Source organism: Haliaeetus albicilla, chromosome 11, assembly GCF_947461875.1.
Source record: "Haliaeetus albicilla chromosome 11, bHalAlb1.1, whole genome shotgun sequence".
Classification (NCBI taxonomy): domain Eukaryota; kingdom Metazoa; phylum Chordata; class Aves; order Accipitriformes; family Accipitridae; genus Haliaeetus; species Haliaeetus albicilla.
Window position 1 is genome coordinate 18,934,676 of NC_091493.1, and position 27,744 is coordinate 18,962,419.

Sequence of the window (27,744 nt, forward strand, 5' to 3'; positions counted from 1 at the left end):
AATAGCCCTACTTACATATAGAGATTAGGTTTATGCACAATGCAGCATAGTGAAGCCAATGTTCCAGCTCTTTCCGATGGAACAACCTCTCTAAAATTTTACCATGAATCATCTTTTTTTTTCTCCAGTATATGTATGTAGCTCTACTTTTGCAATTCCTTAAAAGCAACATATTTTTGTCTTCCAAGATGGGAAAATTTAACTGTTTAGCCAGACGTTCTCTACTCATAACTCTTTAGCACAAAATTAATTAGCATTAGACAGTTAACTTTTTGATATTGATAATTAAAGACAAAACAGTTGCCTGTAATGCAATAACCATAATTCTGAATATTGACCCTGTGACCTTCTCTATGCAAACATATGAAAACACTGCCTTTTAAAAGCACTGTTGCCTGAGGCTGTGTGTACGCCCTGGTGCCTTCTGAGCAAAGAAGCTATATTCCTCTTTCACTCCATCAGGACACAAAGTCCATGGCAGCTGATTAATCCAAAACAATGGACAGAGGACCAGGTCCAAGAGCCACACACTGACTTGTTTAAGCAGCAGTTACTCCAGGATAAATAAAGGGTGTTAACATATGTTATATTTACAGAAATCTACTGCAAGCAGCTGAAAAGCAAGAACTGCTAGGCTTTGTGAGATGAAGAGCTGCACTACATTAGCTCAATACAAACTTATCATTAAGTCAATCACACCACTTTAAGGCAACAACTGACAAAAGTCAGTAGAGGTTATCCCTCTATTACTGACTTGTATATCATTACTAGTCTAGGCCAGATGTGAATGGAAAACATTGCCTGGGGTTGGATGGAGCAAGCCTTCATGCTTCACAGAAGGGGTACACCAAATAGGTGGTCAACAAGCAGAAGCACTGTCCAGACTGCTCTGTATATCTTTGAGGAGCGGTTATTAAAGAATTACATCATAAGCCACTAAAATATGAAGCTTCAGTGGTAAATAAAGAAAAGCTAAGGAGTGTTTATACTTGCCAACAATAAAGCAGATTTTACACAACTAATACATGTTTAGTATCTCCCATTTATCTTCTTCCATTACTTGAAAAAACACAGGTAAGCAAGCATAGTATCTTAGGTAGGACACTGAGATTGGCCAAGAATAAATTACAGAAGTATACAACTCACTTAATGGATGCAGGTGCTGCCTTGAAAACTGCTCAGTCTAAAAAAAATAAGCAGGTGAGAATTTTCAGAGAAAAATGTCAAAAAGTATTGGAAACATCAAAGAACATCATCTTGAACGCTACATTTACTAAAATCCTGACCAAAAAGTCCCAGCTTGTTTGAGGTGCAGTGGGTAGAAGAGACCTTCAAGAACTAAGGCCTGGACAGGATCCAAAGAATTTCCACACTGACCATACTGAAACCATTTCCATTTGCAAGAAGAGCTTGCCCTGCTTCCTGCCTGGCAAGGACCTCCAGGTGTGTTGGGTGGCCCCTGTCCACGGTGCTCCAAGGCGCTCTGGCAGGTAGGTTTCAAACCTGGCTGAGGCAGAAAGCTCAGACACAGGCAGTGTGAAAGGGTACCTGTACTGCTTCATCTAGCCACAACTGCCTTTCATAGTACAGTTATCAAGATGTCTGTAGCTTCATTTCTTGATCTCGGAAACTACCCCTCACTGGGAATAGTGGTAGAAAGCGAATCCACTGCTTTACTGCAGAATGAAACTGTCTAGGAACAGTCTTGGGTTCCAAGCTCACCTGGAACAGAATTTAGTAGCTTGTAATCGTCCATCTTGCAAAACACATCTACCGTAGGGGAATCCACATGGAAAGAATATAACCTTGGGCAAGGAACCAAGCAAGGAACATCCAGGCCTAATCACTGATTAGCTGGCAAACTCCTAGATGAGAAAAGGCAGTCAATAGCATCTCATTCTAGTGACACCAACTGCAGAGCTGAACGGCTTCAAATCAGGTGGGCAAGGAGAAGGCCCAACTTCTTCCAGCAGGGCTTGGCTATTGTATTGTCTGGGAGACTGACTCAGCAGCAGCTTTGAAATCTAAGATGTTCATCTGCATAAAACAAGCTGAGACAGACCAAGGTTCCTTGAATAATGGCTTCAGTAAGTACTGCCAACCTGTACCCAGTACACTTCTAATTGGCAGCCGTCAGAAAATCTGAGTGCTTATGGTTTCATTATCAGATCAGTCAAAGCATGACTGATAATGGTGCAACATCTTCCATTCTATTAACTGTTTGGCTGAAAAATGAACTGCTTTCAGACAGAACAGCTAGCATCTTCAGTCAAATCTAGTAAGCAGCATTAGGTAAAGTCAATGTTTTGTTGAACAATGAACTGCCTGTCTTAATGCTCTGAGGACAGCTAGAATTGAAGCACTTTTTTCCTTTTTTCCTGGAGCCATTCAGGAGTCTAAAAATTATCCGAGATAATTCTGTAGTGCAAAGGAGGCCCAACTAAGCAAGCAAGGACAGACCATAATGCAGGCTTAGGAATGCCTCCCACTTCCACCTGCCTCTGATAAGCTGTCCAAGCTGGTAAAGATGTGAATGTTCTGTCTTCTGAGATAATCCCACCCTGGTCTTAGTAGGTTGACCAACACAACCAGTGCTGGTTAGAATCAGCACACACATGCATCTTCTTTCTCACTTTCAACTCACTGTCTGTCTCCACGGTAGTCTACCTGCTCAGACTGATGCTTGCTGAAAATTACTTTCTTCATTCTTGGCAGAAAAAGCCTTCTCTGGATGCGAGAGATGACTGGAAACAGCTGGCTTTTCTAGCTTCTGCCTTTTCAGGCATGTTCCTCTTAATTTCAGATCCGAGGTGAAGACACTGCTTCCCTCCCAAACTGAATAGGTAGTGCCTGTTGCCACAGATGGCAAGGGCAGTGACGATACAGGCTGGGCAATGTCTAAACCTAGAGAGCTTACACCCAAACTGAAGCAAACACAGGGCAATGGGGTACAGGAGCATCTTAACTGAAAAAGAGATGAAGTTATGAGATTTCTACCTCAAAGGTTTCAGAGGATAAGATTACAATGGCAAAAGCAGCTCAGACATTTACTGGCTTCCATTTCACCATTCCAAATGGTAAGAGGAACGAAGGCAGGATCAACACACATGTGTGCTCTGCCCTCTGGCAGAAGCACCTCTCTACAGAGGTCACTGGTAACATACTAAAAAAACCAAACACCAATAATAGCTGTTGCATGACAGGCAGAGATAAGAAAGTTAGGTCTTCATGAGCCTTTTAAGAGGAGCACTGCTGTAACATCAGCCAAGAGAAACTGAGAGAACAGTTTTAACTACTACTTCAGAAAGCACAAATTATGCAAACAGGCAAATCTACTACATCTACAAACCCAGATTTCCATCAAGCAAACAAGTACACGTTCTCCATAGTCCATATTACTGAAGACAAATTACAAGAGTTTTTCTACCAAGCCAGTACATTAAAACATGCCTATTCTGACTGTTGCATTTCTGTTGCACAAAATATCTTATTTATACACAAGCATCTGGTTTAGTTTGCAGGTTTTAGTTGCCATAGAAGAGACTGTCAACCTCACTAAGCCTGCATTCTTTCTAACCCCTTTTTGTTTTGTTTTGTGGGGAAAGAATATTCTACTGCCCTTGACTCAACGTGCAGAATTCAGTTTTCCTTATTTGAAAGGAAACATTACCAAGAGGGATACAACTTATGTTCTAGGGCCATGTGTTTCATATTTTCTGACAACTGTAGAGTAAACTTCATTCAAAGGTGATAATTAAAACAGCTACTGGCAGGCTATGGTGCCTTGACTGCTTAATGCACAAGGGAGAAAAACAATAAAAATTAACTGTCAAAGCAGCAGCTTGATCTTTCCTGTCAGCTACCAAAACTGCACTCTCAGTCATGAGACTCTCCCCCCATACAGAGGTTACTGAATCTGTACAGTGAAACAGCTTTCTGCACATTATCTGGCCAAATATTACACAGAACAAGAAAAGAATAGAAGGCTTCAGAATAAAGTGTTATTAATTTTATTATAACAAAGTTGTTAATCTAGGATGGTGCTCTGGGTAATAAATTGAACTGTTGAAAATTGAGGCAGAAGCATTAAGCTGTGTCTATTTTCAGCAAAAATGAGAGTTTTGACCAAGGGTTCCACAGTCACTTTCAAGCAATCTGAGGAAGCACCCTGCTGAATGTATATAACTAGATGTTTTTCTATTATTAGCCAGGCGTATTTCCTTATCCGGCTCAAGGCATGAAAATCTTTGGTGCTACCAGATCCTCATTTTGCAGTGGCAGCCAATACTCATATCAACTCAAAGCTGTCAGGTATGGCTGCAGCCTGGATTAAGCTATCTGTTGGAGGAAACACTTTTTTTCTAGCTTAAACAAGGTATAAAAGATGCAAACAGCAGAGTCTCAATCCCAAGAGAAATTCAGTGTGCATAACCTTATTTAATTAAATCATTAAAAATGCATACTGGAGACATTAGCCACACAGGAACCTACTGCTCAAACAAAACAAAAATGGTACATCTTAAACAGTTTAATAGAAGCTGCATGGATTCTGCAGTCAGAATATTACATTAGTCATAGTAGCCTCAATGGAAATCTTTCAATTATGTATCACACACAGAACAATGTAAGCAGTCACAACTTATGATGGTCTCTTTAAATTCTATCATGCTGTACTCTGTAGAAATTCTGCATTACTTAGTAAGTGTTTCTGCATAGAACCACTACCACACTCCTCAAACATATATGGAGAGGTCACTTCACTTACTATTATTTAAAATTCTTTTTAATTGACCCATGCTCCATTTTTTGTGTATAATTCAAACACAGCAAAATATAAAGATGATTGATAAATACACTGAAAAGACTGACAAACATCAACAGAAGGTAAATCAAGGTGTACAACATCTTCAGAACTCCTGTGTTCACCAGTAACAGGATATAATAAAAAAAAAAACAAAACCAAACATCAAATTTGGGCTCCAAAAGAACAAAGAATTGAATGGTACCCACTGCATTCCTATAAAGGGGAAGAGATGAGAGAAAAAACCCAGACTCTTATATCTCTTTTATATGCTTAGGGAGTTGAAAGCTTTAAACCATTAAGTTTTAAAAAGCTCTCAAATTTGAATAAAACCTGTCACATTCTTTACTGCATTTTGAAGGGAAGGGCAGCTGAAAGATATCCCAGGGAAGACATTAAGCCTTTGTTCAGGCTCATGATGTATTTCACTACAGAATGTTTGTCACAGTATAGGTGAGACGGCTTGCACATATCTCCACCAAAAGGGTTAAAGGCAGAGTCCCAAGACTGAAGAATGATTTCAGAAACAAGCTTTGGATCTTCCCAGGCCCTGCCACATCTTCGAGGAGATCCCAGACATTGGGAATGAGTTATACAAGATGAATGAAGGTTTGAAGTTCAAAACAGACTGCAATGACAGTGAGGTGTATGAAGGTCCTGATGAGCCCAATCAATTTGGACATTTCAAGACAAAGTATGGAAAAGCAGATGCCATGTAGATCAAAGATGCAGCAACTGTGTGTTAGCTTGGATGTCTTGGCTTTGACACTATCAGCTGTCCTTGCCTACATTCCATAGAAAAATCTGTTTGGAGGGAGGAATTAAGTCATAGAGAGGAGACTGCCTAGCGATTTGCTGGGAAGTGGCAATGCAAAATGCACAAAGCACAGAATGTCATATTTAAGGATAGTCTCTTGGCAACCTTTTAGCTCAGAGACTTTTTTCAGCAACTCAGTTTCTGATTTTTCCAGATTTACAGTAGTCAAGAAGAGGTGGTAATTCTTGCCAGCAACTTAAATCAAGGAGGGTGGTTTCAAGACATGCCAGGGTAAAGTAGTAATTTCTGTGTTCTAGTACATTTAGATGGCAGAGGTTTTATTTCCCCAAGAAAATAGCAGCAGCAAGTTTGCACTAGAGAATTCTGGAAGCTTCTCTACACTGAAAACAAAGGTGGAAAGACATAAAGGTATCTTATCCATAAAGCCAGAGGGCTTCCCAGGGACTTCAAACTGAAGCGTAACATGGTAATTACAAACAATTTTCATTCCCTTCCACAAACCAGCTTCATTAGTTGATTTGAAGTCATTAGAGTGTTGCTTATTCTGATGAAGTTTCCAATTCATAACCTGCTCCCACTAAAAGTCTGGTAACTCCACTGAAGTTTTATTGCCACAGTCATAATGATTCAAACGCTTTCATAAAACCTTGAGATCATTAAAATCACTGTGTATGAAGAGTCCTAACATCCTGATTAAGTGACCCCTGAAGATTTATATTCCCATTTGCTTTTGCATGTACATGTTTCCATGATCTTAAAATACAAATCAGTTGAACAGATTTACAAGACAAACTTCAGCACAGGTGGAATTCCCTTCCCTCAGCATTCCTGACCTCCAAATGGGAATACAAGTGAGAAATGTGATATCATAAATGCTTGCTCAGAAGTAAAACAGAGCCTCTTTCGACATATCAGAGATCAATGTTGTAAACTTTTATGACAGTGTTGTATATGGCTGCTAGCTTAGGAAAGAAAAACCAATACAATATTCCTTTGGGACACTGACCAACTAATACAAACATATCCGAAGATAGAATTTTAGCCTAATTTCTTGAAGAAGAGTACCAGAAAAATTAAGTGAACAGTTTATAAACATGTTTAACTTGTTATAAGCCCACTAAATATAATATCAACAAATTCAATGTAAAAAGTTGATATTTAGGCATGCATTGAAAATACTGCTAATAAGGAGGTGACTAGAACCAGCAATGTACATGTAAAGTAATGACTCCTCCATCAGTAAAAAATTATTGAAAGTCTTTGCCTGAAACTGAGAATTGTTCCTCTTTTTATCACCATTTATGATTTCTATCACATTCATTCATTAACAATGTGTTCTTAAGAAGTATTTTCAGTCACATACTGAATTTTATTATATCCCAAGTAATACAATATATAAGACAGAACTTGTGATAATAAGCTTCATTTTGTGGTAGATTTAAACTAAGAAGAAATCCAAGGCTACTCAAACATCTCTGAATAGACTGAACAATTTAACGTATCACAAAACCTGATATGCAAAGAAGGAAGCTATAAAAATGTTAAATCCCAAGATTTGCTACAGATATTGAAAACAAGCCTTCCTGTATTAAGGCATTTTTTAAAGTTAATTGTGCTACTGTACAAAATTAGAAAAAGCAATTTTATGGTGCATATTTCAAAAAAATCTGCTCTCAAAATCATACCCCTTGCAAGCTCAAACAGAAATTCTGCCAAAGTGCCAGGTGATTATTTCCTATATTGTATTCACAGGGTTATTTGAGGTTGCTTGAAAGGACCATGACAACAAACAAAATCCTGACAAAAGCCACAAGAAACAAGAAAAGTCATCACAATTAATTGAGAAAGTAATCCAACCAGCATTGTTTTTCAAGTGACAGGGTTAATACACAGACACAAGACCACAACTGGATACTAAATACCCCTTCACAAAGTGAAAACAGTGATTCATTTTCGTAAAGCCAGATGTCCTCAGGATGTCTCATCTTGTATTGTTGCCTGATTATTTTTTTTTTCTGCTTGACTGCAATGATTTGGAAGTAGCTTTCACTTGGAATCCTTTTGTATTGCATTTTAGCTTATAACCAGTTTGCGTTGGCCATCCAGAAGAAAATTCAAGTTGCTAACTTCCTATGTTTTTACAACACTCAGCTTGAATACAAAGCAGAGGTGTCATTTTAAGCAGAGAGAAGACTGTTGTGGGCATCCAGCAGCTGTTGCTGTTGTGATCAAAATGAATTATACTTGAAGCACCTTATACCCCTCCCAGAATAAATTTCTAACTAGAAAGCTAAAGCTACAACTCACAATTGTATTTAGACTAAAACAGTTTTCTTGATGTCTGCAGTGGTGTTCAAATTCTCCAGTAAAATGACTCACCATGGTTCCAAAGGGTATAGCTCTTGAAGCATGATAATAGATGGCAATGAAGTTAATGAAGAAGGCAGTTCCACACACCATTGCTGGAATAAGGAAGGCTCCGATGAACATCTGCTTTATCCATCGCCTTCCTGTAAGAAAGGACATTCCAACGGGACTGGTGAGATAGTGTATTTTTTTAAAAAAGTTACCAGCAAGCTCACCAGAATTTAGATGTTTGATGACTTTTCCCCCCCAAAAGGTGAAAGAAATAAGTAACAACATACTACATCAATACAAGAGCTCAAAAAACCCTCTTGGGCAATACCTTAAGAATTTTCACTGTCTGTATTCCCTTCATTTTCCATGGTCTTAAGTAGTGTCTATATTTAAATTTAATACACCATAGATGCATCTATAATATGCACTAAATAAAAAACAGTCAGAAAACTAGCATATGCTTTTCAAGACCATCATATGTATTTTCACCATAAGCCAACATAATCAGCATTTCAAGGTTTGATACATATTTGATCTGTAGAGAAAAAAAAAAGCGAATCTGGCTCAACTATACAGCACGGTACATTTTACAACAGCAACCCTAATTTACCCAGATCTGTTTCTCTACAAATCACTAGGTTTATACACATGCCACATGAAAAGAAACATCTAACCTCCAAACTCAGATCAGAGTGCAGTTGAGACTGAACACTAACAAGTATGCCGTGCTAAAAAGATAGAAATTTTCTTTTGTGAACTTACCAGAAATATTTTTTTCTAAAGCACTGTAGAAGATAATAGATATTGATTACTCTTTTATTGCAGCATAGGGAATGGATTAAGCTAGTGGACTGCAAGGATGTAATTGGTCACAACTCAGAGGCATAGTGGGGCGCACTTGAAGACAGCCTGTCCAAATCTGTTATGTCAATTTTATTGGGCTTCTGCTCCCTATTGATATTCATTTTGAATTTGCTAAGTATAAAGCAGAGCACATGATGGAAAGCAGAAAAACCTTCTTTAAAAGATGCTATAAACAGTTTTCCGCATCCACAATTAATGGTCTACTAAGTACTGTATACTCATCCTTTCTGTGTTAGTAAACATAACCCCCACAGTACCTATAGAGAAGGGTTATGTAGGAGACGTCTGGAGAAGATGACATGAGCTGTTTAACAGCATGTTACTGAAGAGGGAGAGACTATTATATTCTCTGGATGTCATGAGCCAAACAATTATAACGAAGAGTATAACAACCAATTCATAAGATACAATTGTTAACAGTTCTTTAGCTCTTAGTACTTTTAAATTAACCAAAGACTTCAGCTATCTTTAATTAGAAAATGCAGCCAATACCAAATAGTAAATAATATGAAAGTTAATTATACTCAAAATATTTTCTGTTTATTAAGAATTTAATGGATTCCACCTGAATGACCTAACTCCATAAGGACACTTCTATATGCGTGCAAATCAGAAAATAATAACTTCTCCATTTAACAATGTAATGAAAATGCTGAACCATGAAAACAATTTACCTCCTTGTCTAGCATAAAGGCTTCCTCCAAAATATCCATTCACTGGTGATGTTGCAGCGTAAACAAATATAGCTGTACTAAGCATTGATCCTCTCCTACAAGGTGATTTTTTTGGTAAATGAAATAGAGAAACAAACAGTATTAAAGAAGAAGATCACAGTAACATACATACATTTAGCAGAAGCAGTTATTTAATATCTTTAGGTAATGTAAAAATTTAAAAGTGCTTTAATTGTAAAATCTGCCTAAGAATGAGAACTGTTTGTATCCAAAGCTTCTGGCCAAGTCTAATTCAATCTGGGAAAAAGGGTTCTGACATAGTACGTTCTTTCCTAACATGCATTTATTTTCACTGGAGTATAAAATCTCAACTCTGATTGAAATACTCTGACATTTGGATGTGGGTACTTTGTAAATAGTTCAGTTCTTCATACGCATGACATACATTAAGTGTAAGATTTGAGTATTGCAGATAAAAGTTCCTCTTAATATGAAGGCCAGTATTAACAAAAATATACTAAGATTGTGAATGATGTTTCTACCATCCCTCAGAAATTAATTTTTAAGATCGAAAGTATTCATCTTCCAGAAAATTAGAAAACCTGATTTAGAAACTATAAATACTATAATGAAGCCACAAATCAGCATGGAGTAGTCCAATCAGAAGAGTTTAGTCATTTTTAAATTATCACCTCATTAAATGTTGGAGTACTCATTTTGGCATAATTTTTCTGAAATTTTACAGGCAAAGCTAATAATTTTAAATCACAAAAGCCATCTCCAAATACATTTTTAAAAATCATGTCTAAGAATAGCAAGATATAAATGTTATTCATGAAGAGAGCTGTTTCCCCATGTCCCTCTGCTACTCTATGATAGCAAAAAGAAGTAGAAGGTTTTCAGCCAGCTTGTTATACTTTCTTCAAATTAGTTGTTCTGAGAGATTCCACACTATTGGCATTTTGGCTTTTGATGAACCATTACTGGATGCCTGCCCTACTCAAAGAAGTAATCTTTAGTACAACCAGCTTCCATGACTGCATGGATTGAACTAAGCAAATATACCTGCTGGTCACACAACCTAAAGAAGCATTATGCTAACATTTGTTTCTTAAAAAAATAAGCAATAGCTCCATTTTACAAAGCTACTGGTTAGACAGAAACCAATTTTAACACTTCTCCTAACTTAGGACAATTTAGAAACACATGCAAAACCCCAGTAGACCATGCACAGTCTGAAGTGACACGTATAAATCCAGGCTACATGTAAAATGACTAGCAGATGTTAATCTAAAATTATCTCACAATTTGCTATTCTCAAGCTTACTCACGTATGTTTCAAGTATTCTAATGGAAAAGCTTCTCAAAACGCAAACCAGTATTAATAAATTAATAGCCGACACAACCAAATTTCACTGAGAGACTTTTAGATGGCATCAGCTGCATGATCCCTAAGAGTTTTAACAGACCTGAAGAACACTGACAAGCAATCATTCTTGTAATTCTGGTTTACAGCCTTTTTCACTCACATCACTATTTTCCTAAACATAAGAATTGTCTGTACCAGATTTGGTCAAATGTTCCATTATGTACCCAGAATTAAATTCACTTTGAAAGTGATATAAAGGCCTATTGCAATAAAAGACTAACTGCACATATATTTTTAAAAATTACTGTTCTGACACATTTTACAATTGCCATTATTAACTTACAGCTTCCCTACAGTGCAAAACATTCTGAAATGGTTTCATTCCCCACCTTAAAGGGGCTGACATGCTGTACAACTAAAAATGTGTATGTAAGTCTATCCAGAAATGTAACCATGGGGCACAAGGCAGGGAATAACACTATATGAAAAATGAAAATATGCCAAGATACTGGTACTAAAGAGTGGCTTTTTAAACACGTCATTAAAAGGCAGCTAAATTCAAAACCTAGAGTTCTCTCTAGTGGCACATTCGAAGTATTACAACTTGTTAAAACCAACAGTTACAGGTGATATTCAAGAGAAAAATAGAACAGAGATTTGAAATTTTAGTCACTGCTTAAAACAAAGCACTTGTAAAAAAAAAAAAAAAAAAAAAAAACCCCTCCCGTATCCAAAATACAATCACTACAGAAACAGATGGAAGTCCATCCAGGACACCAAAAGTCTCAAACAGGTAAAAGGTAAAGGAAGAGAACTAGGTAAACCAAAAGTGGTATGTTATATTTAAACTTGAGTACTATTTGTTTGTTTTAAATGAATTCTCTCCGGTTAGGACGACAGCCCACCTGTTGCTGGAGGTTTTACATGCAACACAGGCTGAGCAGTATCTGTTTGAAAGAACTTCAGAAATTAAATCTCCATTCCTGAGAAGACTTGTGGATAAGACCGGCTTAATTCATTGTCAGCAGTAAACAGGACTATTCACAACACAGCACACTCCTACTTCAGTCTTTACAGGACACGGCAGGGAAAACAGGGTAAGAAATATAGTAAGATCTTGTCACTCCAGATGAAACCAGGAATGAAATATTTGCCTCTTAACAGTTATGTCCCATATAATCTAGCTGTGATGCTCCAGAACGACAAACTAGTTTCAAAATAAATCATGTAAAAAGCAAGCACTAAAAGAGTAAAATTAAAGGAGACCAACTCCCATGATAAGAGTAGGGCAAAGTTTCATTACAACTTAAAAGAACTCTTCTGAATACTACATCTGATCTAAACGTAAAGACTAAAGACTCAAACACTTTTTTCCAGGCCAGTTAACACATTCATTTTTGTAATTATTTTGTTCGCTTAAGCATTTATATGTGGAAAGCATGGCACAATTATACTTACTCTGTGTATAAATCTTCTATCATTGCAACAACAATAACTATAAGAGACACAGCAAAAATTTGACAACCAGAACCAATAAGCGATGAAAATATTAGAGGATGACTGGATGGTCTAAAAACATCTCCATGGACCTGCTTCCATCCATACTCATCACCTAGATCTCTGTCCTAGGAACAACAACAACAAAAATGTAAGTCTAGTTATGACAATTAATGACAAGCACACAAGCTATGCATAAATTAAAGGTTTGATTTATTAAAGCAACTTCAAGTGCAAGTATGCCTTCTCTCCTGAATGCATCAAATCTAGGAGAAAAGTTTACTTTTCAGATGCTTATGAAGACAACAAAAATTACTACCTGAATGTATGATGCAGTAAAATCAATCAGATGCCCTCCCTGTCCCTAAAATCCTCTTAAGTGTTTAGGAGTATACACAGGCTTCTATTACACACTCAGAATGGACCCCATCCCACCTAAGTGTGGATATGAACATTAACACAGTGACTACAGACAAAATTCTGGGTTGCAGCCTAGAACCATGTTATAAAGAAAACCAGTAACACTCTCAAGACACACATAAGAGAGTTTTCTGTCCAACTAAAGAAAGCCATTCAGAGCTGCCAACACAACGAATGCATGAAGAGAAAACAATAAGCCTTAAAAAAAGATTTTTAAAAAGCATGAATGCAGATCTTACCATATCATCCATTTCTTCCTCCTTGCTGTATCTTGCATAATCTTTTCGCAAAGTTCTCATTAATATCATAGACACTAGGCCAACCAGAAAGATCACCATCATAAAAGAATTGAAAATTGAAAACCAGTGTATCTACAAAAAGAAAACACAGCCCTAAGGTTTAGAATTGTAAATGTGTTTCAAATCTGTTCCAATAAGGATAAATCATTGCCTAGCAGGACAGCTTGTCAGCACTAGCTGAGTAACAGTAAACACATATTCTAAGTAACACTACATTTGTAGAAAGTCCCACTAAAACTGGCCTGTGAAACACCATACATAAAGCTTTTCAACAGCCAAGCTTGCTCATGACAAGTTATCCCAGTTTAGTTAAGCACCAGCAAAGTTCGAACAACTGGCTGCATGTGCTCCCTTGGTAAAGGAAAGGCAACACAATGTACTGCTGCCTTCCTAGAGAAGAGGTTTAAGTAGTAAAAGAGATGCTCAAAGCCAAAAAGCCAAAGGAACCATTGCTTTGCACAGGACCAAAATGCGCAGCAGCATTATTTTGCCTCTGACAAGTACATCTTCTGGTTTACACTGAGCTCCAAACAGAATTCAAAACCTCTCATTTCGGAAAGTAGTATAGCTCAGTATACTACCCACAAGGAGATTACAACCACAGGTTTAAACCATCACAGCTGATACCACCAACTGGTTTAGGCTGATGCTTTTTGCTTTGTGTTTACTCCAGTAAAAAGTGTACAAATGACCAATTGCAGTTATTCAGCTTACAAGTCACACAATTGTGTCCCTGAAACTTCATTGCTTCCGAACATGTGAATATGTTTTCTCGAACTGCCTGGTATTTGTTGCAGGCTTGAAGCTTGCCTGCACATTTAATGAAGCACTCTAAAAAACTGGAGCCATCCCGTTCAAGCAACAGAACTATCACTTAAAACCTACAGTCCTAGACCTGCCTGTTTCATTGTCCCAGAACACCTGGGACATCCAAAAATTCAAAGATGTCATTCAAAAATTCCATGACACCTTCTGAACAAAAGCAACCATTTCAAAGGGATATTTTGTTAGATTATCTTAGAATAATACATACTCTGTGCTGAAAGAAAGATGGGTCAAGATACTTGTCAAATCGGTCTTCAAACTTCACATCTGACTTCTTCCATTTCACCTAAACAGTGAAAAATTTACACTTGAAAAGCTCATTAATAATACGTTTAGCTATACTCACATGCAGAAACCCAAAACACATTTTAAGAATCATCCACTTCAGATTTTTTTCTTCAATATGAATCTAGGTTTTTGCAAAAACAATGGACTGATATTCTTAAAGACTAACAACTACAGGTCAGACACAGAACGAACACCAGCCACCATGCTCCATGGATCTAATCCTGTCTATGCTTATGTTTAAGAACCTCTCAGCCTCTGCAAGGCTAAGATGTAAACTTCTAGTTGTCAAATACAACAAACCCTTTTCATGATTATAGAAGGAGCTCAAAGATACTCATACTGAAGATGTCAAAACCAAAATCCATCAAGGGATCCTATTTTTCAGTTTTGTTAAACAAATAGTTCTAAGATGATGTTTTTTTCCCCACGGTAGATACCTGTAAAACGATGAGGCAATACCTTTGAAAAATCCTCGGCAATACCTTTGAAAAATCCTCCCAGATTCGCCCAAGATTTCAGAACAAAGGTTAGAGAAAGAAAGCATGTTTAAATATGTTCAAGAATGATGTGTTAGAAAGCAGTAGAATTTTTCCAAAGGTTTTGTGGTTTTTCTTCTGACAGCACACTCCCTTTTCTTAACATTTCCATGTGCTGCATTGTATGAAAAGAGGCTTGTGGAGAACATTACCAGTGTTCATTGAGCGATGACAACACCCTCTACTTCTGCTCCCCCAACAGCAGCTGAGATCTGTTTCCCTGCCACGCACTGAGACTGGTAATCAGTGAAATCATCTGTACCTAAATTGTCTGAGTACAGTGCCCAAGAAAAAGATGCAGCCTAACAGAAGTCAGGGAAATGAGAAGATATAAGAGCAAATTTAAAACAGATGCCAATAGGAAAGAAAAGGCCATAAACTGAGATACAAGCTGGCTGGAAGGGAAGTGGATATAAAAGGGATCAAGCTGGACCCTAAAAGGCAGACATTAAAATTTTAAAAGCTACAAGCTAAAAGCTGCAGCCTAAAATCTGTAAGACCGCAGGATTCTGCAATCTAGACACTTCAACTGCCATTAAGTAACTCTGAATCCAGCTGGAAAAGTATGCATTTATGGCCTGTTCACAGGGTAACAGCACATTACTGCTATCAGTTATTCCACTAGCTGCACAGAGGACTGCTTTGGATTTGGAAGATTCAATCATACTTATGAACTACACGGTGCTAATATGGTAGCATAAAGTATTTTCCAGAATTTTTGCAAGACTGTTTTCATTTTAATTCTTAAATGCAATTTCAGAAATTAAACACAAATTGACACTAAATTTTTTTCAGAAGCATGCCAAGATTAGGAAATACCAAGATTTTTAGTGATCTTGAAACAAATGCAGCCCCCTTGTGCATATCTTTTTAAAATACCTGACAAAGAATTATCCTTTCCAACAGATGTTCTTGTATTCAGTACAGAAAAAAGCATATAAATGTAGATTGAATACCCCTATCACTCACCACAGTCCTGAGACAGATTAAAAACCCCATGACTCAAGTATTACTCACTTTCAGGTATGATATTAATGTTCTTCAGTTCAAATTACAACCTTGTTCAAGATTAGTAACTCAAAACATTAATAGCTTTCAACATTGTTTTAAGCAGATACATTTCTCATTAGAGCATCTGCAATTAAGAAGCACTGCTTAGAACAAATCCACCAGACAAATCTGTGAATTAAACACCACGCACGTGCCAGCCTAGCAAATGCCCAGTGGTGCCAACAGAATTAGCTAGGTAAGTCTTGAGCTCTGTACACTAAAAGTATTTTAAGGGAACATCTAATGTTATTTTCATTACCAGCAGATACTCAGTGCTGTCCACCTCAAAATTTACAGAGCAAATGGACTTCACAATGCTAGTGGAATTTGAAATAGAAAATTTCAAAACTTCTACTATCATTTTGCAGTAGAAACAGGGAGATTAGTGCAAACGTAATTCTAGAGAGCATACATAGAAACCAGTTATCTGCACTTCAAACTCTACAACTTATTCAGCATAAGACAAATGTAATAGTGGCAAGAATATCCTCCAAAATAAAATCTTATGCTGACACCTACTGCTAACACATTGTAGAAAAGCAATGCATTAAGAACTAGTTTCAGTATACAAATGTGGTGAACGTGAGAAGCGAACCATTGCAGATTTAAGTAACATCAAATAAATAAGGAGGAAAACTGAAAAATTTAATTTATCTCAGATCAGCAAACATTGTTTATTCATTACCTTTCATCATAGCAATTCAACATAATAGCAGAGGGCTTCAGAGAAAACCTTACTAATAAGGTTATATCAATATGCAAATTTCTACTGGAATTGCAAAACCAAAATAAGCTTTGATACTAACTGCTTGCAAAGTATGAAGGCTTACAGTTGGTCCTAGCTCAGAATCCAGTTCAAATCTATGATGCAAATGTCAGCGCTCCAAACATCAAGAAAATGTGTACCTACTGGGGGGTCCTCTATACTTCTACTCTCCATACCTTTTGGGACATCTTCCTTTCCCTCCAAAACACTTTTCTGCAGATTATAGAAGCTTCAGTTTGTTTGACGTGTTTCAAAATCCCTCATTTTACACTTATTCTTAATAAACCTATCAAGGTTTTTGAGCAATAGAAAAAAAAAACAAATTGAAAGAGTGAAGATGCATCTTCCTCTAATACAGCCTGATGTATCAATACATAGTTGTAGGTATACAAATACTTATTTTTGAGCCATTTCATCATGTAGAATTTCTTATTACAGATGCAGCACCAAATTACTTACTGAATATGACATCTGGATTTTTGTGTTTGGTACCAATTTCACCTTTCCTTCACTGGTCAGATTGACATCTACAATTCTATTTCCATTGTAACCAATTTCAAGTTTTTTGTAAGTCCAAAGGTAATAATCTTCTCCATTTTCATCTGCTTCTCCAACAATACCTGCATAGGAAACAAGTGTAAGCATCCATTACAGGTATGCTTTTCAAATATTCTGTAATTATTTTTTTTTAAATATGCATTACAAAAGTTCTGCCAGCTAAAAAAAGCAACATAACTACAGTAAAGAGAACACAGCAGACCTTATGCTCCTCTTTTCAACTCTAATACCTCGATTACACCTTCAATCCACAAGTATATGCAAGAAGCATTTTGTAATGGCATTAAAAGAAAAAAGCATGCAGCTACAAACACTGCAGAAGAAACAGAAGGCACAACAACAGCTCCTCTAGTTTTATTTTGAATTCTTACCAGATAAACAACTAGCTGAATACAGATTTAATTTCCATGAATAGAACTTAGCCAAGACCTCTGTATTTTCCCATCTCCCGTCTATCCCTTCACTCATTTTTCTTCTTCTTAAAAATTTTACTTCCATTCTGTATTCCTCATTAATTGACTCCCCAACACATACTTCTTGCTCTCATTTGCACACAGGCTTCTAATGCTTGCCGAGAATGACAGTTTTTGACTGCTCTCTGTTACTTTCACTGAAAAATTCAGGAAGTTATCATTTGCTTGAAGATTTTTATTACCACCAACATGGAAAGCTGCTCAGATGCTCCTGGAGCATCAGAACTCAACTGAACTCAGTATTAGCTATAATTAAGTTCTTAATTTTCAGTAAATTACTGCAAAATGTCTAATCTACTATAGAAAAATTCCAGAGAATGTACTATGCTGGGGGGAGCGTGTGTGGGGGGAAGTCAAGCCTAGCAGTCACCAAGTTAACAGGCTACAAAAGCATCATCTTTAATGTCAAGACCATCACACCAAAGATCACGTACAAGATGGAAAACCACAATAAAAGCAGCACTCAAGATATACAAAGGTGGAGGGGAGTGGAAGAACAAGTAGGTGAAGGATATGGAACAGGTTATTGCAAAGCAGCAGGTATATGAAAGAATGGCACTTGTGCATTACCTGTGCTTTTTAATTTTCAAGGTGGTATTTTTCTGTCATGTTTTTTACTCATGCTCATCTGTCAGGATTGCCTTGTATATGCCATCCACATGAAACACGTGCCAGTTTGTGCCCATGCCATACAGCCTAGCACCTGGCATACCATTTGTTCCCACGGTGGTATCCAAAACCATGACAACACAGACCTCTAAACTACTTAAAGGACATTCTGATCAATCACTACTTGAAGGAATGAACTAACACAGTGCTCCATATACTTAGGGAGATGTCCTGAAACAAAGACATTCAAGCCTAGCCACTCCACTGTGGGATAGCAATTCAGGAAAAAACAGAAAATGGAATAATTTTATCTGAATGCACTGAAAAAGATCTGGTTGCCTTTTTCAGGTCAGAAAATAAAGTGTAAACCTTCCAAAGCCCTCAAACAGCAGTTGGAAGTCCTTACCTTTAGTTATCAGCAGTTAAGAAAAGTTACTTTATGCCTAGTCTTTACTGAAAATAGAGTACTCCTTACTGGATATTTTGAGGACTTCCTAAGGAGAATTTCAAATATTAATGGTTGTGCATATGACTTTGACATCAGTAAGCCTTACCAAGGTGGAAAGCCATGAAGAACATAAAACATGAACTTAACTACAGTTTGCCAGGAGACAGGAGGAGTGCCACAAAATCCACCTGGATAAGCCAAGAGAAGTGAGTGGAACAGATTTAGGAACAGAATTAAACAGAATTTGCCTAGAATTCTCCAGCAAACATTAACACCATCTGAATCCTTTTCTTTTAAACTCTTCAGAGAATACTTACTTTCTTTTGGTAGCACAAAAAAAGGACTCTAGCCATTTACATTTAGGGAACAAAATTTTGGTTTAATCGGGCTATGAGACACAAACCAACAATGAAAAAAATAGTGGATTGGGTGATACAGTACATACAATACAGGCTGGCTAGCACGGTTCTCAGGAAAGTAATCCAAATAAAGTGGATCAACATGATAGCCTTCACACAGCAACAAAAAAGCCATTTCAGCACAAGATATTTTTAATGCAAGCTGAAGGTAACCAGTTCTGGATACTATTTTAATTTAAAAAAAAAAAACTCAGTATTCAGAGTATTTCAGAAATGCCATCATAATTACTAAAGTTCTTACTATATTTTTTGCAGTCCTAATGTTTTTCATTAGTTCCTGAAATTAACAGCTATGTGATGACACTCAATCAAGCATAAGATATTAGCTTTCCTTAGTATCTCTACCACCACATCACATAGTACTAGGCAAGTCTATACAATACAGTCCAAGACACCAACAAGCTGGAGGAGCCATGTGTATTGTATCACTCATGCCATATTCATAACAAATATTTATAACTGTTCAGTGAGCAGCAAGTCTCCGAGGGCTCAGAGCCTGAAATATTCCTATTGTTGAACAGAGACCCAGCAAAACCACAATTAATGCAGATAAGCTATATTCACAGTTTTCTAAAGTGTGCTTGGGACACAAAGGTCAGAAAGACTTGTTCAGACTTGAGGATAAACACTTCTGATCAGTTCAGGTGCATCCTTTCCTTTCTCAGCCCCCCCCCATCAAGAACTGATTAATTTTTTGGAATAAAACCCAGGCTAATATTGACTGACCAATATGCAGTCCTGCTAGTTTTACCTAGCCCTCAGGAGACATAGACCAAAATTGTCAGCACCATTTGCTTTCACACCTGATGTCAGATTATATCCTTGCATATTACCACCAGTACTTATGATGCTGCAGTCATCTATTAAATATCACAACTTGAGGTCCTGGTTCCAAAAAACTATCAAAGCCAGCTTCTTAGTATCATACAAAGATGATACCTAGATTCTACATGTTTGTTAGCTGTAGCATTAGGAATGACTTCTCGTGGATACAAAGCATACTACTGAAGAACATTAAAACACCGGAACCACAGTAAAACAGATTTTTCAGCTGAGAGCATAAAATTTAGTCAGTGTGTAGAAGATTTAGTAAGTATATTTGTTCTTTGGTATTTGATGTGAGAAAAAAATGTTCCCAAATAACATCAGAAAAAACAGTCCTAAGAAAGAATGTCTCCAAGACTCGCTAGCCACACAGGATTCCAAAGAAGTCAGCTTAGCATCCATCATCCTTGGGCAGTCTAAAGCCTATGTAGCTGCCACTAGTCTAGGAAAATCATCATTGATCTTTTGCTGAAAGGCTGAAAGCATAAAAAAATATTATAGCAACAACTGTCACTCACGCATGCTTTTTAAAAGCCTACTAAGCAATTGTGCAAGTAGTAAAGGCCACACAGGTTAATTAGGGTCTACTCCAAGCCCTGCCACAGAGCTGTTACACACACTAAGCAAATCAGCTGAAAAGAACAAATACAATATATGAGTACTTCTCCTGTCAGGCATTATAATGTCATCTCTTAAAAAGAGATACATTTAAAAAAAAGCAAGAACCTTCCCAAGTAACAGATAAATAATAAATAAATAAATAAAGCACTAGCAATTCTGGCTGGGGCTCATGTTCATCAGATAGCTACTTTCTAAAACCAATTAAAATTATAAAAAAGAGCTAAACCCCCCACCCTCTGTCAGAATGAACGAAAGAATGACGGGTAGCATTATGCAGCATACTACCCATCAAAGGACTTTTGTCATGTGGCTTGAACTGTATTTTTGTAGGTGTTGTGGGATTTTGTTTATTTTCGGTGGTTTTACCTCTTTCACAGAACACAGGCAACAAAGACCTTACCTTAACAAAGCATTTTGTGGTGCTTTTCATTTCCCTTCAGTTTATATCTACAACAGGGAGATTAGGGCTTGGGGGGTTTTGTTGACTGCTATCAGTGCAAAGTACAATCTGCAGAGCACTCTTTACCAGGTATGTGATCACAGGTTACAAGGGAGTAACAAAAAACAGAGAGCTTAGGAGACAATGGCAATAAAGACACGTAAATTTTTATTCAAGACACAAGCACTTCTAAGCCCAGATTAATACTCAGCAAGAGCAATTTTAAGAACTGTGTAAGAACAAGATGAAACTCCTTCATATAACCACAGACTGCACATGCAAAACTGCTGAAAGCCACTAAATTACCATAGAAGTAAACCAAACAGCTCTTGTGTTAGTAACAAACACAAGAACTAGCAAAATAAAGTTTAAATATTGAAAGAGGTTTATGAAAGTTGTTATTCATGAACACATTAACATGGACTTTATATCTGACCTATCTATTTACCACTCACTTGAACATTTAAAAGAATTTAACCCTAAGAACTTGGTATTATTAAATCAGTGCTTGAGAAAAAAAACAGCTTTTCACTGCATTTGTAATTCACTAGTACAAGCCATCCTACTGTTTTTTCAATGCAATAATCCTTCAATTTATTTGTATAATTTGGTTACATAAGTTCTATATACTTATGAGATTCTTGTAATGAAGCTTAGTCATTAAATGACTCTATGAAACCCACTAGCGTAGGACTCCTGTAGCTGTAATCAAGTTGTTTATGCATAATATCACTCACCCCATATTGGCAAGTCATCAATATACATCTGGTACCAATAGTGATTTTTGATAGCATACACAAATGCATCTCTTCTTCCTTTGTCCAAGTCAATTTCACAGTAAGTAGTCTGCATTACATCGTCTGCAAAAAATTAAAGCACAGTTAATGATTCATTAATGAGCTGGCTCAAAGCAAAGGCAAACCAAGCAAACAGAGGAACAGACATTGCTGGAGTCTTTAACCCCTCTCAGCTATCCTCAAGTAGGTAACAAAAAAGGACATTTAAAAAGGAACCATTAAAGCAATTACATGATTGTTTTTGTAATTCTACCCTTCCACATGCAGAAGCTTCCCACAGACTGAATAGGAAAGGTTTCAAAGTATCCTTTTGCTACTCCTCCCACACTAAATTAAGATCCATTAGCTGATGGCAGCTTTACTTGGACAGACCATGAGACCTCTTTAACGAGAGGTATGGAATTGTTAACAAATACCTACAACTTTGTATGGTATTATCTCTCCATTTTAGTATCATCAGGCTCACTGACTAGGAATTCTGTTTGTAAAACCCAAAACTTCTTAAAGTTCTCAGCAATTTTCAAGAAACTACCATAAAAGAAGAAACAAAGCAACCAGGGTAAGGCAGACAAAAAGGAGAGAAGACAAAAATAGGAATAAACACAAAGACTACACAGGAGGCTACATTTGGAAATAAAATAAATTCACCTCTTCGAGCCCAAAAGCTATTTTTCCCCACCTACAATTCATAAGTAATGCAGTTAGCAGCCATTCTTTCACATCCCAATTTCCTTCCCTCATGTTTCCTTTTCAAGTGAAAAAAGACAAAAGGGCTTATATTTACAAGAATTCAGGCAGCAACAGATTTAGAGACAACCCCCCCATCCACTTCATAAATGTTTTCACTCTGCAAACAGTCAAACAAACATAAATAATTCCAGCTCCCCCTTTCTCCTCTTTTTGTCATCACTAGAATCGAGGACTCCTTTCTAGTAGATAAAATTAATTTGTGCCCCAAGTACAGCTGTAATCTATATAAACATTCAGCTTACTTTCTGCTATACACTAACTGCAATATAAAGCTTAAGAAGAAAATCAAATCACCCACATAGAAAAAACACTGACAAGTAGGGTATTTCCAACACAAAACATTATTTCTGTGAGAACGACAATTTAACAAAATGAAAATATGCACAGTTCGTCTAGTCAAGCAAAACTGATGCAAAGCCTGGTGAAGCAAGACAGCAAGAAACCAGCCAACAGCAGTCCTGCATAGCTGCAGTGATTTCCTATAGCCCTGGAGAAAATAGTGCCCCTGGCTATTCTGGAATGGATGCGTCTCTTTCTCCTACTTCTTATGAAAACTTCAGTATTTTCTATTTTTGTTTCTTCCAAGACCTAACAAATGTACTCTAAGTTCATCTTTTCACTGAAAAAAAAAAAAATACCATTTCTCATACTGACTTACTAGGCAGTAAAACTTCTGCTGGGGGGGGCAGGGGGAAGAGAATAACAAAACCACTCAAGTCAACAAATGTCCCAAGAAGACTTTTAGACCATGGATTACATTTTCAGGACCCATACTGGTATACTGAAGAGATGAAAGCCATTAAAGTTGGCACCATAGCTGAAACACAGACTTACAAATCCAGGTCTCGGTTTGCATTTATGCCTCTACTGAGCTGGTTGCTATGCTTTTGGGGCTATGTTCCCCCCAAAAATGTCTCTGCTTGGCACTTTTTCACTTTAAGAGTTTTTTTTGAGCCATCTTGACATTAATTACAAGACAAAAAACCAGAATCCCTATCTTCTGGATTTGTTGCTAAGTAGGGATTAATTCTTTCCAAAATACTTGGCGCTTTATTGTCACTCTCTAGCAGTTTCATACTATACTCAAATAAAGGATAACACCTTTCTAATGTTAAATTTTTTAACTCACAAAGGATTGTTCCAACACACAGAGGTGAAATGAAAATATACTGTGAATTAAAATAAGGGTAAGAGAGAAACTGGTAGAGGCTGTTAAATGAAGCATTACCTAGTGCTGGAGCATGGAAGCCTGATCTGGGGAAGTGCTATGGGGGCCAAGCTGGTTTTACATGATACTAGCACAACTGAAGGACAACACAGGGATAGGAGCAAGTGCTACTACTGAAATAAAAATCGCATGAATTGCAAGTGCTCTTTTTAGAGACCTTTCCCATTTTATAGCCCGAATACAGAAGCCTTTGTTTGCAGTTATTAACCAAGACAAATTTGGTATTAGATTGTAATCTAATACAGAGTCACTCCATGAGCTTTCAGGCTCCTGTGAATTTGCCACTTTTTTTTCTGAGATAAGCCATTCTGCATCTAATATGCTAAGATGTAAACAGTGGCTTTTGCTGCTGAGAGAAAAAGAGAGAGAGAGAGACTTTGAAATATCATTTGAAGTGAAATGACTGCACTGACATCTGACCAGGCTGCAGATAGCAGCATGCCACCAAAAAACTCTTCATCCATTTTTATGGATTTTACTCCCGATATTCAGAATACCAAAAGACATCACAGAGATATTACAATCAACTGCGGACCAACTACATTACAAGTTACTCCAGCGCAGATACACAAAACCACAGCAGAATCATTAGAAACAACCTCATTCAACTCTTGCAAAATATAGGCGTGACTTTACGTATTGTATATGATTTCACCCTCAGCCATACTACACAGCACAGTTCCTCTCACCTCCCCCTAAAACAACTGAATGAAGGCAAGAGGAATGAAGACAAGTGTTCCTTTCTCCACCCACTGCAAATGCTGAAGCTGTCATTTGGTTACAAGGCAGGATTAGATGGTTAAGCTTAAATGCACTGTGCTAAATGATTAAATGAAAGTAGCTTAGAACAGCAGTCAGTGACTTGGGAAGCTGAAGTCTACTTTGCTACAGCTTTACCAGATCTACAGTTTTGTATGTTAGATAGTTCTTATCCAAGTTGTGGTTGTGTGAGGACTGTAAAGTCAGAGGTATGTTTTGTGTTGTGTCTATATCAGGCGATGTCAAAGAGGTAACATCAGTAGCACATTAAGCAAATTTTAAAAGACCATTAAAGCAAGACTCATTATAAAAGCAGGTGCGCTTATGCCAGATTTCAAATTTCCTATGAACAGTCAGATCAACCGGGTTTTATTCAAACATATAAACCATATAAAGCCTCATTATATCTGACCATCTCCTAGTACAATACTGAACATCATCCTGGACAGCTGTCATTTTCTAGAGGTGTTGCAGAAGGAAGTGCTGGGGAAGGAGTTCTCACTTACAAGTATGGTTATTTAGTAACATTTCTAAGTAAGCGCAAAAATCAAGTATGTTAAAAAACCCTCTTCCCCTTTAAATTCCTCTTTTCTAATTGGTATTGTATGGCAGTGTCAAAAATTCATTTTCTAATTGAAGTCACTATGATCCCAACGTTCAATACATTTAATAATTCACTAGGTCTCAGGTGTAATGTAGAGGATGTCAATTCAAATGCTTGAATAAAGTACTTGACATATTACATAAAGAGCATTATTACTCTAGATTTAGCTTGACAAGAGAATTAAGCCAACTGAAAACTTATATTACAATATATGTTAATAATTCATTACTTTCTTCACCAAGATACTAACATGGATTTGAGACCTGTGATACAAGAACAACATTGTTCATATTTGTAACAGAAAGGAAATCCAGCTAGCCTGCATGGTCACAGGTATCCTTTCACATGACACACTTTTAAATACAAAAAGAAACACTACTTTATGGATTCTTGAATACACTGTAGATTTGCCCCACCAGTCACCACTACGAGCATTCAAGTGCAAACCCCCATTCTCGGCAGAATACATTTCTGCAGAGCCATCAAAGGTGCAAAACCAAAGGTAGGCAAGGTGCACTGATTCAACTGACAGTTTTACTTAGGCAGTCTACAGTACTTCAGTTACTGACAGCTGCAGCCTAAGTAATTCTTCGAATATGATGAACAACATACAGTTTCACACTTACGTGCTACTGCTGTCCAGTCAAGCTATGTTGAGAAGGGAACTGTTCTTTATTGCAGAAGCTAATTTATTAGAACAATTTTAATTCCCCTTTACTCACTCCAGAGCATAAAAATCTAAAAGTATGAAATCCAAATCTAATTTAATTTTGTAAAGTCTTACGACACTCATTTAAAGAGGAAAAATACCTGTAATTGTTAGTCTTGCCATAATCCCAAATACACATGAGGAAAAACATGATTACCTGTTAACTCAGAACTTAGATCTGACTCATGAAGAAAATCTGTACAAGTTTTCAGATGGTCATGCTAATATTTTGAAAAGCAGATCCCTATGGTTAGGTATTTAAATGCATATTCAAGCATCTAAATGATTAATGAAAGGTATTCGAGTAGCTTTTAATTATTTCAGCCATAGATGTTAGATACTCAACACTCCTTGAAGCTGCATCTTTTTCTCAAGAACATATGAATCTATTGGTGCCAAAACATAAGCTTCTATTTGTTAAGGAAAAAAAAACAAAAACAAACAAACAAACCCAAAACCCACACAAATCACCAACAACTCTGTTTCAATTTCATTGCAGCAACTTCTGGACCACTGATGCAGAGGTGGGAGCATGGATCAGTCACAGCAAGGTAAAACTTATCCATTACAAAAAAAAAATATAATTCAATTTCACTGATAGAATCCAGTTACAATTATTAAAAAAAAAAGCGAACACCACTTCAGCCAAAAACAAGATCTACCATTGAAGAGTCACCAAAAAACTGAGCTACCACCACATTTCAACAACCAAATTGGAAAAGAATTCTTTATACAAATGCTGAACTTTAAGGCCTGCTCTGTGAAATTTAAGTTTTCCTACATGCATTGGATATAAATTGTACTGGTTTTATGACAGCTTTTAAGCCTGTAAAAAAATGAATCTCAGATAGCAATCCTTTGCTCTGGTTTTTTACTTTAAAAACCTGTATACCAAGGGGATGTGATTTCAACAAATTTTACATAATTTTACATTAAATAAATACTATTAACTACTGCTACAATTAGTTTATACTTGTTACTCTGAAATTCAGAAAAAAATATATTTTAATACTTTTAATAGCAGATTAAAGTTAGTAAAACAGAGTTGACTCCCACTCAGATTTCACTTCATAGATGCACTGCTAGAAATACTAAAGCACCTCCTGATACAGAACCTGCTGGATGCCAGCTAACAGCAAAGAGATTATTGTCTACATCTTTTATCCAGAGGACACAGATTGTAAGGGAAAAAACTAGACGCGCACATGGACAGCTTCCCAGATCGTGTACACATACTTAGTCATCAACCAGCTACCACCTACCATCTGCTTTATAGAAAACATCTGACCTGCAGCCACTTTGGTTAGGAGTGAAATTCACTGCAGGTCCAATACAGATTATCGATCATCCCGGAGTGCCAATGTGTTAATAATAATAAATAAATTTTTAAAAAGAAACAAAGGACATGGATGAAGAGGAATTCCCCACCTGCTGGGAAATGTACCAGCACATCAATCACCTATACTTAGAAGACAAAAACACCTGATTCTTTTTGAAATCTCTACTCTTCCGTACCCATTCAAAGCCTTTTTTAAACAACATCATGCCCAGTCTGTCTGGAAAAATATACCTGAGTATAGCAACTATACACCTGGTATGCACCGGTAAAGCAGTTAGAGATGCAAAAAGGCACCTGAAAAAAACAGCACGAGTGGAAGACCAGACCTTAAACCTTGAAGAAATTGCACTCAATTTTTCACAATAAGTAATACTTATAATGGAGAAAATCTAAAGCTTTCTGTGTCAAAACATCAGCACAAGCAATTGTGAATCAGAATCTGAAACTCCTAACCTGAAAGCAAAACAAGATTTAAGGAAAACAGGTTTACCTGTTGTAAAGAACTACAGAAGACAACAGATAAACTAATATGGCAGGGACATAATCAAAACAATCACAAGGCACAAAAAACACAGCACTTTTCCACCATTCTGAATTCATGTTAGTCCAGGATGATTTTGGCTCCCCGTAGCTGTGAATTC

At 37.0% G+C, this 27,744-nt stretch overlaps 1 protein-coding gene across 1 annotated transcript in view; it reads right to left on the minus strand.

Moving 5' to 3' along the window:
• Window positions 1-27,744, minus strand: part of TM9SF3 (transmembrane 9 superfamily member 3) — a 48,275-nt gene that overhangs the window by 8,181 nt on the left and 12,350 nt on the right. The window contains exons 3-9 of the mRNA XM_069796453.1: window positions 21,655-21,777; window positions 16,985-17,145; window positions 14,094-14,171; window positions 13,001-13,132; window positions 12,303-12,469; window positions 9,476-9,570; window positions 7,959-8,089 (exon numbers count right to left, since the gene is read on the minus strand). Coding sequence (XP_069652554.1) covers window positions 7,959-8,089; window positions 9,476-9,570; window positions 12,303-12,469; window positions 13,001-13,132; window positions 14,094-14,171; window positions 16,985-17,145; window positions 21,655-21,777 — 887 coding nt within the window. The remainder of the gene's footprint in view (window positions 1-7,958; window positions 8,090-9,475; window positions 9,571-12,302; window positions 12,470-13,000; window positions 13,133-14,093; window positions 14,172-16,984; window positions 17,146-21,654; window positions 21,778-27,744) is intronic.